At 35.7% G+C, this 16,556-nt stretch overlaps 1 protein-coding gene across 3 annotated transcripts in view; it reads right to left on the reverse strand.

Annotated features, from left to right (window-relative positions):
- Positions 1 to 4,948: 4,948 nt before the first annotated feature.
- myo5aa (myosin VAa) overlaps positions 4,949 to 16,556 on the reverse strand; it is a 98,675-nt gene continuing 87,067 nt past the window's right edge. For 2 of the 3 annotated variants that reach the window (XM_084408691.1, XM_084408692.1), the window contains 7 exons: positions 14,067 to 14,221; positions 13,849 to 13,938; positions 12,000 to 12,150; positions 11,615 to 11,897; positions 10,468 to 10,642; positions 9,235 to 9,315; positions 4,950 to 9,131 (listed from right to left, as the gene is read on the reverse strand). In XM_084408691.1, coding sequence (XP_084264817.1) covers positions 8,979 to 9,131; positions 9,235 to 9,315; positions 10,468 to 10,642; positions 11,615 to 11,897; positions 12,000 to 12,150; positions 13,849 to 13,938; positions 14,067 to 14,221 — 1,088 coding nt within the window. In that variant the 3' untranslated portion in view covers positions 4,950 to 8,978. Of the gene's footprint in view, positions 9,132 to 9,234; positions 9,316 to 10,467; positions 10,643 to 11,614; positions 11,898 to 11,999; positions 12,151 to 13,848; positions 13,939 to 14,066; positions 14,222 to 16,556 lie in introns of all 3 variants that reach the window. The other variant, XM_084408693.1, reaches the window with a different exon arrangement.

Consider the following 16,556-nt stretch of genomic DNA (forward strand, 5'->3'; position numbering starts at 1 on the left):
AAGCAGAGTTTGCAGTATCCGACACAGTTTCATCTTCGTCTGTGCCTGATTCATGTGACAAAAACAATGTTTCAGAGTCTTTGGCAGGTATGGGTGTTGACAGTTTGAAATCTGGGCAGAGTGTCAGAGATGGTGGGTTGGCAAAGACGCACGAGGATCCAGAGTCTGTTAGACCTGATGATGGTTTGTCTCTTGATGCTAATGTCTCATGTGCTACAACTGACAGTTGTGCCAAAACATCTGACTGGGTTTCTGGGTTGCCTGATAAATGTTCACAGCTGGGAGTGCACAAATCGAACAGTCTGATAGTTCAAGTGTTACTGGGAATTTGGATTCTGAGGTAGAATCTGTGAGTCTTGCACATTCTGTGATTTCAAATTCTTCAGCAGATCTCGTTTTGGACGTTTCCTCAAGCCTGTGAATAGACTGTTGTACACTATGTCTAGGCAAGATGTTGTGTCAATGCCTGGTTGCAGAATTCAGACTGTTTGAATTTTTGTTTTTGTTTTGTTTTAGTACTGAGTTGTTCAACATGTTTTTAAACAAATAAGATTTAAGATGAGAAGACACAAGATACAATTTTTATTTTGTTTTTATTCACTGTATTTTCTTTTCATGACATACCTTGATATAAGTGATATTTGCTTACTATATGCCCTGGTATAGAGTGTTGTGAGATGTATATGGGCATCTTACTGCCAGACATTGGTATGAGAGATTGGCGCTTCTCTCTTTCCACTTCATCTTTTGAGATAGCCTTGTGTTTGGCTTACCTGTTGTAGGCATCTCTATGTAAGTACTGGTATGCAAATACACTGAAGGGGTGTTTTGTTTTGGAGTACTAACCGCTGCCTTAATTCAGCAGAATTCAGTCGGGGTGAGTGTAACAGAGTTAGTATTTTTTTTCTGTTTTTATTGTTAATTCCTCCTGAATTCAGCAGCAGTTGTTAATTTCATATTGTTGTGGTGCCCTCATGTGGTTTGTTTGGGGACTGCAGGCAAAATGTTCGGTAAGACGGGAGATGACGCAACACAGCAGTTGCAATGTGTAGACTACTGCACGCTGTGCTGTGGGTGGGTATATTTATGCTCCGTCTCAGTTCAGTAATATTAATTTGATTATAATGTAAAATAAGCAGATTTTTCGAGTGTTTTATGTTTGTGATTTGTTTTGGCTAATATTTTGACCATTGAATTAGAGTATTAACATATTTTGTTACTTATATGGCCTTTTGTGAACTCTTGTTGTACCACACTCTCATTAGCAAGGCCATAAGGTTAATTTTATTTTACATTTTATTTAGGTCAGTTATGCCTGCAGCGAAATACCACTAAAAATGGTGTTTTATTTCATTCAACAGCTGCAGTAAACAGATTTACACCAGTCAGCATCTGTGTTCGTGCATTCATTGGGGGGTTCGTCCAGAGATTGAGCCCGTCATACCAATAGTGTCTATCGGATCTCGGGAATGTTTGTGTAAACATCACAGAGTGAAGGAGAAAGATCAGATCCGTCACATCTGCCCCACCTCCTGGGTATATAAGGAAGTATGCCGGCAAAATGCAGTTATGTTTTCCATAGACAGTAAAATAAATGTACACAGCGTACATTGGATTCAACGGAGAAAAGTGAAGTCAATTAGAAGCACTCACTTCCTGATGGCTGAGCGTACTGCGCAGACTCAAACTGAGCTTGACGACGTAGATGTGACATGAGCAACCTGTCTGTCTTCTAGTAGCTGTGCCAAGAGAAATCTGAATCATTCCCTTCCGAAACTTGCAGAGACGGAGAGTGTGAGTAGGAGGTGTCCATGAGCTAGGAGCAGGAGAAACTTTTGCTAAGTATTCTGATTAATTATTTTGTCATTTTGCCTCCACGTCCCCCCCGATTGCCTGCGAGCTTCTCCTGTCCATACGGTAATTTCTCTACTGTGCGACAGAGAGTCGCGTGGTTATGACGCAATCGTTAGCCTATTTTTACAAAAACTGCTTCTACGGGGCCATAACGTAAGATACAAGGTAATTGGAGCCTTTTATACATTTTCGTGTTTCTTTAGAAATAAATTATGGAAAAATTGAGTCTTTAAACGCCTCAATGGAAGTCAATGGAATGCTAACAGCAGGTGATGGTCTGCTAATCAATGGCAGCGCCCGGGGAAGGTTCAATTTTTTTCGAATGATTGCCCCCCTGATGTTTTCTCGCTGTGGAGACGAGACTGAACTCAGGCGTTTCCAGCGGTACAGTGGAAGTGGCAGGGAGACGTAACGTTACATACGTAACCGAGACGTTCCCTTTTGTTCATAACCTTTCACTTCTCAGGATACAGTTCTCCAGATATTTTTGAAATTCCAGTACCTGTAAATATGTTTCGCCTACTTGTCAATACTTTTTCTTCTGTTTAGCTAGGGAGTTAGCTTATCTTGCTGTACTTTTGTATACTTTTATTTTAGTTTTGGTAGTTTGGTTGAGGAGTTAGTTTGGTTATGTTGGTTGTTTTGCTTGATTTTGTAAAGAAAGACTATTTTCTATTGTGAAACATGATGTGGTTATTTGGGTTATTTTTATGAAACAATTCTGGTGCTTGAGTCAGGGTGGTTTCATGCTCTTGCACTCTCATTCACCACCATCTATTTTTGCTTTTGCGTTCCTCCTTCAGACCAATCAGGAAATTGTAACAATGTTAATTTCAACATTTAGGCTACTAATGTTTTATTCAAATCAAATGTTGCATCTGTTCATATTTAATGGACCTGAGCTAACATGAACAGTTGCAATTTAAAAAAAAAAAAAAAATTATGTTAACAAAGAATAACTACAGTACAAACAAATAATTGCTCATTGTTAATGTTAGTAAATAATGTTAATGTTAATTAATGTATCCCAAATATTGGATTCAATCTTTTTGTCAACTTGTTTTCTTTCAATTATTACAGGTTTTGTATTTCTTATTTTAAAATTGAACGATCATAGGCCACGCTGATCTGAGCATATGCACCTCAGTTTTTGAGTAAAAAAAAAGCATTTGTGGATAATTTTGTCAATATTCAACAAAATTGCACTGTTTATCACAATAGCATGCTTTTAATGTCTAACCTGGAAGTTTGTTTTGAAATGCTTTTATTTTGTACAAAATGGCACAAAATCACATGCGGTGTTCCTGGCCTACAAAAAAAAAAAATTAGAAGAAGCTTAGGCTATAAATCTCGTTAGGCTATATTATCACCAAAAATGGAATTCATTCATTTTGCCAACTTGTTTTTCTTGTTAATCTTTCAATTATTATTATTTAATTTTTAATCCGACTGATCGTAGGCCTCATTGATCTGATGATAATGTTAATCTCTGTGAAAAAGAAAGCCTGTAATACTCAAAATAGTTTGTTTGTATGCGTTAGCGTGAGTGTGCATGTATCCACACATGCACAGGTCCGAGGCCTTAATCTTTGCAAGCACACATATAAATATGTGAACATGAAGATGAATATGCCGCTGAACACTAAATGTTTATCTTATTTTCAATCATCTCCCCCATTCATTTTCAATGGATGTCATTTTTGACCAATATAAGCTCGGATCAATGAGGCCTATCAATCAGTTTCAAAAATAAATACAAAACCTGTAGCCTGACTACGTCAGACTTCGTACTTCCGCTCAATTTCATTTAGCTTTTGTACTCAGTCTGAGATAGCGCCCTATCTCTCAGTTTTCCTCTGGCCTCAAAGCAGCCGGGGCAATCAACGAACAGAGGGCGGGCTGAGAGCCGTGACGTAGACGCTGATTGTACCGTGGATGCGTAGATTTACTTCACATAATCTACAAAAGTCGTTCACAGCCATGTTCACTCCGGTATTTCGCTTGATGGTTTTGTTTTCGCATCATACATGTGTTTACAGTGGAAGTTAGATGCGGCTGAGCATGTGCATAACACACGCCATAACCAAACGTTATGTGATTGGCTTACGGGTAACCAATGATTTTAAACTTCAGACAAGCGCCCCCCGCGAGAAAGAAAACACTTTTCAATAGAGCATCACAGTCCCGCCCACAGCCGGTGCCGGAAGTAAAAATTCAATACAATTTCTCCATTGACAGTTGGGATATAAGCCATAAAAACGTAACCATACATGGTAGACTTAAAACCAGCTACGGCTGTACTAAGCGTTTGTAGGCTATATGCTCATATAACCGCCAAAAGTTCATGGGGCACTAACCTTGTTTTGGGATAAATGCCTTTTATTCGCGATGTCTTGGAGAAGTACTTCATTACCCACAATCCTGAACAATCCCACAATCCCACAGTGATGCATCTGATTGGTGGAGCTCGTGTAACTGTCTGGTTAAACCCCGCGAAACTCCGTGAAGACTGAAGATCATTAAAAAAAAAAATGGACATGTGTTGACCACTGAGCGGTGATTGCAGTCAGGTACAAAGCACTGCACCATGTTGCTAACGTTATCGTTAACCGCTTTTCACACACGCACACAATATAAAATACACGATAAAATACACGATGATAAATATAAAATTCAATACACAATACCTATAAAAAACACTATTATTTACACGATTACTACTGAAAGAACTGCTATAAACTGCACAAGAAAAAGTTCGCGTGGCTGTCGTCAGATTTGAAAGTCGCTCTAAAGGCTCTTTCGCGGTTGTGGCTTCAGTCGACTTCAGTGAGGCGCGGTGGTTTATGGGATGAGTAGCCTAGTTCCTTCGCTCGGAAATGAAAATATGTACACAGTCTTGTAGGCCCTACCTTTGACTTTTTTGGGATTTTCTCGTCGTTTTTTCATGTTGTATGCCTATGAGTTCAGCCGTAGCTGGTTATCCTCAGACATGCTCTAAAACTCTTTAGATACGGATTTTCCAAAACGTCAATGGGAGAAATGAATGGGAAATTTACTTCCGGCACCTAAGCGCTATCGGGCTGTGGGCGGGACTGTGATGCTCTATTACGCCCTTCCAGACTCTGTCTACGAAGCAAAGCGAAGTAGAAGAGTTTGGTATTACCAGGCTACAAAACCTGACCTAATTTAAAGAAATCAAATTGCTAAAAAGATTGAATACAATATTTGGTGATAATATAGCACAACAAGAGATGTATAAGCTATTTATGTAGTATTTTTACCCTATGTGAGCAAAGTCTGTAAGCTTTAATCTAATGAGAAACTAACATTTTCAGGAAAAAGAAAATCATCTCTGGGTCAGAACGACCCGAACACAACATAAGGATTAATCAGCATAAGACAAAAACTCATTTTGAAAAAAAGTTTTATGATGTATTGACTGTATTTGAACAAAAAAAAAAAAAAAGTTAAAGTGTACCTTAAATGCATCATAATGTAATTAAAAAGAAAACATTCAGGTAGTGCTGAATTCATTTATTTGACTTGAACAGCTTTTGACATTAGTATATCACTCCATGAAATTGCATTGATGAACACATGAAATAATTACAGCTACAGGGACTACAAACTCTCTGGTCCTTCAGTAAGAGACATTCCCCCCAAAAAACCTCAATCTGCCAACAAGTTGAAGGAGAAGCAAACATATGATATGAGATGTTGAACTGATCTGCATTACTACAGCAACTATTAATGTCTGTATAAGCTGTCTTTATACAAGCATGAGAGCAGGCTGATCATGACACTACACTGAGCGACTGTTGTCATGTGAATGTTTTTTTTTTTTTTTTTTTTTTTTTTTTTTACAAACCATTTAGAACTCAGAGCTGAGGAAAGACTGAAGCAGGGCTGTTGGATCAGTGTGACAAGATTTTTTAAGATGTGCAATTTAATGTTTTAAGAGAAATTCATTTGAAAATTAATATTATGGGTTTATACTTCACAAATTTAAATAAAGCAAATGAATAGAATATGAAACTTGACAGAGAAACAACGTTTACATTGACATGTCGTCCACTCAGAGGTAAGGCTTCATCTAAAATATGACAGTAAATAGAACCATGAACAAACACGTCAACATTCAATGATTTTTTACATTTTCATTTGTTTGTGTTCCAGTACAATTTGATAATTTTCCATTTGAAGTGATATGCATTTTTATTAAATTGCATTTGTAAATCTTCCACATTTTTATTTGTGTTCCATAAGAACTGAACAAATAACAATAATAAAAAAAAAGCTCAAAAAGGTCACACACACAATGGTCCCATGATCATAAAACTCCTGAATGATTCTGTGCACTGATGCTGAATGCTGAACTTGATACAATGCAAAAACAAAAACAAAAAAAGCAGTACAAAAAAATCTCACTGGAAAATAAAATAAAAATACTTGTTTACGGAAATGAGCTTTGCATTGTAATGTATGCACGCACGCACGCACGCACGCACACACGCACGCACGCACGCACGCACACACGCACACACACACACACACACAAGCTTTGCTTGATACAGGAAGGACTGTAACTACAGTAAGGCATGGCATGATAAAATCCCAGCGCACTACAGTGAAATGACATCAGATTCTCTTTTTAGGTCAAAAGCTGTGTGTTAATGGCCAATAACACACTGGAACTAGTGTGGAAGATTTCAAAGCTGAAACCCATGCAGTACAGAGCAGAAACAAAGTTATCAACATGCATCCTTTTCTGACCCCAAAACACTGAAATAATGTAATGTAATATAATAGTGTGTGTGTGTGTGGGTGGGTGATGGAAAGCAAAGCATGGCTGTACTAAAGTGTACTACACTTCAATTTCAGGAGTTACAGATCAAAACAAACAGCTTTTCAATAAAAGCTGCCTGACACATTCAAGATAATACTGATATCCTGTCAGACATGAACACAAAGGACAAAAAAAAAAAAAAAAAAAACATGTGTCCATAATATATATTAACTCATCCAACAGCACATGCCAGAAAAACAACAGCTGTTTCTAACTTTTAAAAACGCATAATACTGAAATAAATAACAGCAGGTTTTTGATAAACATCTTCATGTCTTGAGAGTCAGTAGTTTGGGGTTTCTTTAGTTCTGTAAACGATATCCAGTGTGTTTTTGGGCCTTTGTGAATCTCATGAAAAATATCATGACGTGTTCTTATTTGTCTTATTTCACACCCCCCCCCCCCCCCCCAAATTTTTTTTGAATATTACTGTATATATACACACATTTAAGCCTATTTAAGCTTATTTATCCAACACATTCTCATAAAATAACATAAATATTATTTATATTGTAAAGTACACAAGTGTAGATCATGATCATGTACTGAATTTATATTATTTTTTAATAAAATACACTTGTTGGTGAGATAGGATGATATTTTATTACATTGCTACAATGTATGCAAGTTTATATATATATATATATATATATATATATATATATATATATATATATATAAAATGAACTTGCATAAATTCTATACAGTATATATAGTGGGACTATTTGGGGGAAATATACTTTTCATTAAAAAAAAAAGCAATCATACTGTTCCTAAAATTGGCTCCTAAAATTATTTGTGCAAATCTGTTTGGTTATTTTTTATATTTGATATTTCATCGTGACATTTCTTCATGAGATTCACCCATGTATATAACGGTGGAGGGCCCAAACCATCTGAAACCTTATTAAACCTCATTCAGGAGTCTAGATCCCACCTGAACTAACTCTAGCTCTGATAAAAAAACCTGTAAAACAAAGACCTTAGGCTCTTGATATGTACGATGCTGACAGAGCAGGTCAGTATGATGCAAACCCAAACAATCCCATCATGCACTGGGTCTGGACTGTACCATCTCTTTGGAAATGATTCCTGAAGATCAGAGATGTAAACTTGAGGAAGCTCTTGAGTAAGAGATCAGCTCGAGGACTGTGTATGGATTCTAAGTTTTCTTTTCACCAGTTTTCACCAGACATGACTACCTATTAGCTAATCACCACACGCTACTAACCAATAATAATCTACGCTAATGAAGTCAGCTGAGCTCCAAGGTCTAGGTTATTTATCTGATATGGATGAGAGCAGAGGACTACAGTATGTTACACAACTGGATATCCAGATTAGCTAGCATCTGAGAAAAAAAAAAAAAAAAAAAAAAATTTGATAGGTTAAAGCAATAAATAAAATATCCTAGCATCATACACTTTCATAGATATTTATATATGTATAAGATTATACAGCCCCGGGAAACATATTCTGGTTGTGACAGTGGTCTGAAAAGGCATTAGTGTTAGAATGAGTTATTTTGACCTTCATTCTTACTTTCAATAAGCGAAACATCTCTGAAATATTCCAGGTGAATCTCACAAAAAAATATATATCCAGGTTCCACAATCAAAAGAATGAAGTAAATGAAGCCCACTTTTTAAAAACATTGTTTTGTATTAAATATAAACAATGTTAAAAAAACATTGTTTTTTGTCGTTGTATTGTGACTGTTGTCATGGATATTTCTGCCCATATTCTCAATGTAATGTTTGTGGACATTTCAGTTTTGAGCATTTCTGTTATTCACACTATCCTCAATGTTACTCATTAATTATATATATATATATATTTTTTTTTTACTGCATTCCAGTGAGTTCCAATTATTTAATTGATTCAGCATATGCCAGCAAATACTGTACAATGTGAATAATATTATTTGTTTTCACAATAATAAGAGATTTTTTTTGCAATAAAGCAATGAGAATTTGTGGAGGGAAAGTGCTTAATTATCATTAAAATAGCATCACAATGTCCAAAAACTTAATGGTATAAAGATGGGCTGAATTTTCTTTAAGTAAAACAGGTTTTTGCAAGATTCACCCTTTTAAGGAATAAACAAAAGTATAAAGAAGAGCAAAAAGAGGGATTGGTGACATGGTCTAAATTGCATTCTCTTTAATTATGTGGCTTATTTACCTATAACAATTAATTAATTATTTATTTATTTATATATATATTTTGGCTCCCTGTTCCTGCCGTGTGATTGGCTGAGGTGAGGTGAGTGACAGGTCTACACGCGAGTGAGGAAGGCCAGATTGAGGCTGCCGGGGATCTGAATGGTTTCCAGGGCCAGAGAGGAGGGGTTAAAAGGGAAAGTCACGGGGTAGATGACTTTGGTGTCCATCAGCAGCTGAGGCGACTCCTTTCGATCCCGTAAACGCGTCTGTCAGAGGAAACACACAAGTAGAAGCATTCAAAATCAATAGAATTATATAATGACTTAAAGAGCACAAGATCTAGTATGAGGTTGAATTTTTTTAACATACCTGTATTGTTCTTATGAACAATACTGACACACGCTCTTCAAATGCATTGACAGGCGTATACAAGTTCAGCACCTTCACGATCTGGATAGAAAATAAGAAATGATGAGGGTGTGTGTGTGTGTGTCAGGTTGTGGTAAGTAAAAAACACGAGAGAAAAAAAATTATGAGCAGTTGCATGACCAAACAAATCCAAAAGTAGGCTTCCAAAAAAGAACAAAAGATATTTTCAGTCAGTCAACCATGTACAACCAAAAAATGTTAAAACTACAGAACCCCTAAAGGGACATGGTGACGGAAAAAAATATGAGATAGGAAGAAATATTCAGTATAATATGTGTTATTCTGACACACGGTAAATCGGTAAAACATTACCACAGTAAAGAAGGCAAAAATAAATAAATACAAATTAGGCAATACAAGCATAAATATTACACTGCAAAAAATGCTTTTCTTACACAATATTTTTGTCTCGTTTCCAGTCGAAATATAAAAAAAATTCTTAAAAATCAAGAAGTATTACTAGATAAGTAAAAATGACAAATTATATCTTGTTTTCTGAAAAAAAATAAAAAAAATAATAATAATAAAGCAAAATGAAGTTTTTGCTTAAAACAAGCAAAATTATCTACCAGTGGGATAAGAAAAAAAAAAAAGAATTTTTTTTTTTATAATTTTGCTTGTTTTAAGCAAAACTCAATTAATTTTGATTATTTTAAATCAGAAAACAAGATAGAATTTCTTATGTCATTTTACTTATCTAGTAAATGCTTCTTGATTTAAGAATTTTTAGATATTTCGCCTGGAAACAAGACTAAGTAAGAAAAGCATTTTTTGCATTGTAGTCCATTTCATTTTGATTCATCACACTGAATTTAAATAATAAACAAACAAACAAAAACAAACAAACAAATAAATAAATACTGTTTTATCTATTTTTGAAAAAAATATATTGCCTCAAGGAATATTACAATGTTTTGCACATTGGGAACTGCTGCTATAAAAAGGTGATCCTTGAATTTATTGTAATGTGTATTCTTTTTAATGATTAGTGGGTCGTTTTGTTTTGTTTGCCTGAAAAATCTATGCTATAAATGGACTTTTTCAAATAACTAATATAGGCTTCATCAGGATGATATGAAATGTACTTGCGCACAAGAAATGGCATAAATCTCTAAAACGATCAGGGAAATGAATCATAATGTATAGAAAGAGACAGTCTGGAGTGTGTGTTACCTGTGCTGTAGAGAGGGCGTTACACATGGAGCAGATTGCCTCGGCATCCTCATCGGTTTTCTTCTTCACCTGCAGTAGTTGTGCGGCCTGAATCAGCGGCTCCAGCGTCTCTTTTGCGCCGCATGTCATGAGATTCTTATCTCTCAGCCACTCCTCCAGCTGACTCACGTTATACCTGAACACATACACACATTAACCCTTGTACCAGAGACTATATTACTGGAAATAAATTCAAACATGGCCAACAACTGAATTTCTGAGCTAATCTTGCCTACGCTACTTATATTTAAAATAACTTTTTTTATTATTTGAATATGTTTTAAAATGTATTCCTCTGTTGTCAGCAGCCATTACTCCAGGTTTCACTGTTAAAATCATTCCAATATGTTGATTTGGTGCTCTACACACATTTCTTCTTCTTCTTATTATCATCATCATCATCATCATCATCATCATCATCATCATCACTACTGAGAACAGCTGAGTTGCTTAATATTTTTGAGAAAACTATGTTGTTGTTTTTTCCAGGGTTCTTCGCTGAATAGAAAGTTTAAAAGAACAGCATTTTTTTTTTTTTTTTTTTTAAGTCTTTACTGTCACTTTTGATCTATACATCCTTGCTGAATAAAAGTATTAATTTCTTTAAAAAAAAATCGTACTGAATCCAAACTTATGAATGGTATTGTAAATCTCATGTGTATACTGATCGATAATAATATTGATATACTATAATATTTATACATATATATTATATTTATACATTTAAAATATTTATAAAAATATATTATAGAAGTCAATGGTGTCCATCAACTGTTTGGTTGCCAACATTCTTTAAAATAAGATAGAAATTCATACAGGTTTGGATCAACTTGAGGGCGAGTAAATGACAGAAATTTCATTTTTGGATGTACTATCCCTTTAACTTTTATTTTGTGATTTAAATTGAATGATTATTATAATATTTTTAAATAAAGCAGCATGTTTTAAGGCCTTATTTTTTACTATGGTTTCAAGAATTATGAAGAATTATTGGTATTGATTAATTACTAATAATTCCAACACTATTTGGCAGCCACTGTATGTTAATCTGGTCTGCATATATATATTTGCACTGTTCTGCAAACATCTAGAAGTTATTTGCCCGCACCTGATCTGCATGCCCTTGCTCCAGGAGCACATGTCTTTACGCAGCAGCAGGTTGTTGAGAGTAACGGCTCCGATGATGTAGAACTGCTGCTTGACCACCTGTTTGATGAGCTCCGGGTCGGTCCCGTGCTGACACATGATGGAGTGGAAGGAATTGAGCTGGCGGATGATGGAGTCCAACGTGTACGTGCCCTCGTCGGCGATACTCGATGTCCTCTTACGGAGGCCCGTGGGCTTCACCCCGGAAACGCCCTGGATGGTTTCATGTTCCAGCATGCCAGAGACTGGCGAGAGCAACAACAGACAGAGGGATAAATACAGAGGGAGAGGGAAAGAGAAAGAGCGATACAGATCGAAAGAAAGACACCCAGAGGTCACATGCTCACCGATCATGGGCTGCAGGATGTTCTCCATAGACTTGATGAGCTGTTGGTAGATCTGAATGGCCAGATCGCTCAAAACCTGCCGGTACTCGGCCAGGTCAAAGTTGGAGAGACAGTGATCGTTCTGTTTAGGGGAGTTATGCTTCATGAATTGCTGGAGAGAGAAGGAGAAGAAAGTGTTGATTCTGTTTAAGAAACTGTGTCCACAAATACACTGCAGAGACAATATACACTATTCACACACACCTTTAGAACAATGGATTTACATTATTTTTCCAAGACATGCCAAGCAGTTTGTGATTAAACACCATTATGATTTTTTTTTCTTCTCATTACCGTAATGCATACTGTTCATTCAGACTTTATGCAGGTAAATTTAAGATTTTTAAAGTCCTTTTTAAGACCAAGTAAAGAGAATTGATGTTCTTTAAATGTAAATGTCTAGGGAGAAACACAATGAGCTGTATTAGCAACTTCAGAGTTTGACAATACAACTTCCAACATATATATCCATTACTTTTTAATTCTTTGTACAAAAAAAGTAGCTTGAATCGCTCTGATTCTAATCACTAGATTACGAACATAACTTTTACTGTATCTTCTGAATCATTTTACTGTATCGCACTGCAAAAAAAAGTGATGTTCTTCCTCAGTATGTTTGGCTTGTTTTCCAGTGAAAATTTTATAAATGATTCTTAAATCAAGATGCAATTACTGGAGATACAAAATTACATAAAATATGAAGTCCTGTTTTCTGTAAAAAATTATCAAAATGAAGTGAGTTTATGATTAAAACAATAAGAAATATCAGCCAATGGGCTGAGAAAAAAACAACTTATTTCAAAGGGAAGTGTTGATAACTCACTGACAGATATTTGTTCTTGTTCTTCGCATAAAATCACTTAATTTTGTTTAATTTTTCAAGACTTAATTTTACAATTGCATCTAAAGTCAATGTATCTTTATTTTATAGATGTTTAAATAGTTGTATTGAAAAACAGCATAAAAAGACTGATGAAGATAGGCTTCAACATTTAATGCCATGACTTTATGAATTTAAGATTTTCTGCTTGGATTTAAGATTTTTTTTAGACTTTTTTAATACTTGCAGAAACCCTGTTATTATGTACTTATCTTTCATCATTATCATTAGTAGTGATTCTCATTAGATGCTTATGTAATACATGAATTGTTCCTTTATTATTAATATGTTTTAAATCAGAATATATATTAAAGGCAGTGCAACAAATACTACCACAATATATAATAGTTTATATTTGTTTACATTACGGAAATGAGAATGACATATTTTGCATTACATTTACAAGAATTTGGGAGGAGTGTCATGAAAATCTTCATGTTATTTTTGAAATGTAATTTCTTATTTATTTCGTTTGATTTTGGAGTGAAATGTGACATGAACATGTTCTTGATATGCAGAATTGTTCGAAAGTGAATTTGTCAAAAGCGTTGTAAATAACCACATCTTGCTTAAACAAACTGAGATTCAGGGTTCCCAGAAAAGGGCTTCAAGGGCAAAAACACATGAATAAATCCACATTTCTGTACATATATATATTTTTTAAAGCTCTAAATTTTAACAGCTGGATATGTCTTCAGTTACGTTAGTTTGGTAAAAAATAGCTAACAAGAGATGGGATAAATTCTTGGTGTTTCTTGTTTACAGACAGATTTGCTAAACTATTTATATGGTTCACTGTCAACCTTCTAGAGTTTGAGAGTGACAATAAGTATGATATCTATTTACTTGTGCAAATAACTCCAAAACATTTGCAGTGTGAGCAGGCCAGAGCGAGACCGGAAGTTCATGTGTGTCTGAGTGTGATCTCACCTCATCGCCACTGTACTGTTTCAAGCAGTGCAGGAAACGACACGTGTTGGACAACCAGAAGGAAACAGTCTCAAAGTCGTCACCTCTTTTCTGTAGAAAAAGCAAAACAGTTCTAGTTTGCAGTGATAAAGGAAAACAGAGTTATTCTGCCTTTTAATACTATTGTAAAAAGAAGTGTCCGTTTTAGCATTATAAATGTGAATGGTGTGTGTCGAGACCTTGAGGATCTTCTTGATGCTGTTGATGACAGAGGTGAGAAGAGATCGGACTTTCTGGTCATCATTAACGTAGTCGGCATGGCGCAGACACATGAAGAGGATGTATGCCGGCAGACCTGGTATCAGATTCACTGCCACACCACGAGGCTTCAGCTCTGACAAAAATCACACATGCACAGATCAGAGTTTAATGGAGCACTTTTATTTTATTATTATTTTTATTTCATTTCATTAAGGCTATTTTTTATTAAGGCCCTTTACCAGTTTTCTTAAAAAGAGTGTAGCGTGGAATGGAAATCATGTAAGCTGGAATCGAACTTGAACTTGAACTTTAAGTTTAGATATGAATACTAATAGAGGACAAAAACGAAAGAAAAAATAAAATAATAATAATATTATTATTAATAATAAAATAGATCAAATAAAATGTATTAATTAATCGAAAGATCTAATGGGGAAACTGTATTTTACTTTTCATTTAATTTGTTTATAAATGTATTTTATTAAAATAGTAATAAAAATAATTTAATGATAACTTTATTTTGATGGTCCACTATGGACATTCTACTAACTATAAGTAACTTTGCATGTTAACTAACTCTCAGGGCCCTATCTTGCACCCAGCGCAATTGACTTTGTACACCGACGCATGTTTCATTCCTATTTTGCACCCGCGCAAAGCGCGCTTTTCCCTCCACAGAAGCACGTCGCTAAACTAGGGAATGAACTTGCGCTCTCTGGGCGGTTCAGCGCAAAAAAGGAGGCGTGTTTTGGCGCAAACGTTCCCTGGTGCTATTTTACTGTTCCATAAAACAATTGCGCCACTGGCCAGAAAAAACCTAGTCTAAAGTCAGTGGCGCGTTGCGCGTTGTTCATTATGCTATTTTAAGGGCGCATGCTTGACCATAATGTATAGAGTGCACAAACGCTCATACACTGTGATTCTCTAATCTACACAGAAGCAGCAGTTTTCATTTTTGCAAATCATATTATTACAAACGATAGATAGATAGATAGATAGATAGATAGATAGATAGATAGATAGATAGATAGATAGATAGATAGATAATTTATTATAAATATAATAATTTATTATAAAAGCATACATCTAGCTTACACATTTACCCACATTATTATATGCCTGTTTAGCCGAAGCTAATTTGGGTGTGTTTCTCCCATCCCCAATGTCAATTCTCTCTCTTTTACGGCCGTGAAGAGAGCGTTGCTCTCCTCGGCTGTGAACCGCTCTTGACGCGCGCCTGGCAAATCCGCCGTTATAATAGCAATACGCCAAGGAAAAAGTGCGTCTGCTCTTAAAGGGAATGTGAGATGATGCTCTGATTGGTTTATTTCACGTTACGCCCAAACCACACCTATGAATAATGAAGCTACTTCAGACCAACCCCTTTTAGATTTGCGCCCGGCGCAAGAGTCATTTATCCCGCCGGGAAAATAGCAACAGCGCCAAGACCCGCCCACAAAGTTACTTGCGCTTTGCGCTTTGACACTTGCGTTTCAGATCGTTAAAATAGGGCCCTCAGAGTATTAGTAGACTCTGCTTGAATAAATGTATATGTGAAATAAATTTATTTGTGAATAAAAGCCTAAATTTAATGTTCATTCATATGGATTAGATTTACGATCTCTTTATGAACTTTTTGAAGCGTCAAAGTGGTAGTTGTGTACTGTAGCTGTCAATGGAGAGTTCAGATCAGGTGATGTCAGAATTTTAATTTTTGGGGGACTATCCCTTTAATATCTGCTAACGAGTTATTTTCATGGTCCCGCAACAGACATTCTACTGACTATAAGTAACTTTCCAACTACATTTCAACATTCTACAAACCTGAAACTTAATATCTAAAAGTCTACTACTACTGTAATGAGAGTTAATTGACATGTAGTTGCAAAGTTACTTAGTTAGTAGAATGTCTAAAGTGGACCATCGAAATAGAGCATTATATTTGCAGTTGTGGGTTTATGTGCTAGATTTACTAACGCCAGCGCAAAACCTCTTTCAGCATTAAAAAACTACTTTCAAAATTGACCAAAGACGTGCAGTGAAAGAATCCAACCCTTATTGCATATGCTTTTGTAGGAGTTTCCCATTCAGAAGAAAAATGTATGGGAGGAGAGTATTTAAAAAAAAAAAACCGTGCAGTGTGATTTACTAAGGTTAGTGGTAGTCAATTTACTGGTATTTGTGAGATTATTTAATGCCCCAAATCCATTTTGCACTTTATATGGCTGCAATAGTTGCTTCTAGGAGGAGGCACTGTAGAGAACAGAGAGCTGGTAGAAGGGAGAGAATATTCTCCACTCGTGTTCATTTATTTGGATTGCCAGAGGCGCTACGTTATCCCAACATATGGTTTGCGAAACCACGTTATTTCTGCGTTTGTTTGCGACCGAATGCTAATTTGCGCTGATTTTGGTAGATTGTGTTGGTCATAATGGAATTGATCTGGCTTCGTCTGTGTTCTAAAATTT

This window comes from Rutilus rutilus (assembly GCF_951802725.1).
Source record: "Rutilus rutilus genome assembly, chromosome: 5".
NCBI classification, from domain to species: domain Eukaryota; kingdom Metazoa; phylum Chordata; class Actinopteri; order Cypriniformes; family Leuciscidae; genus Rutilus; species Rutilus rutilus.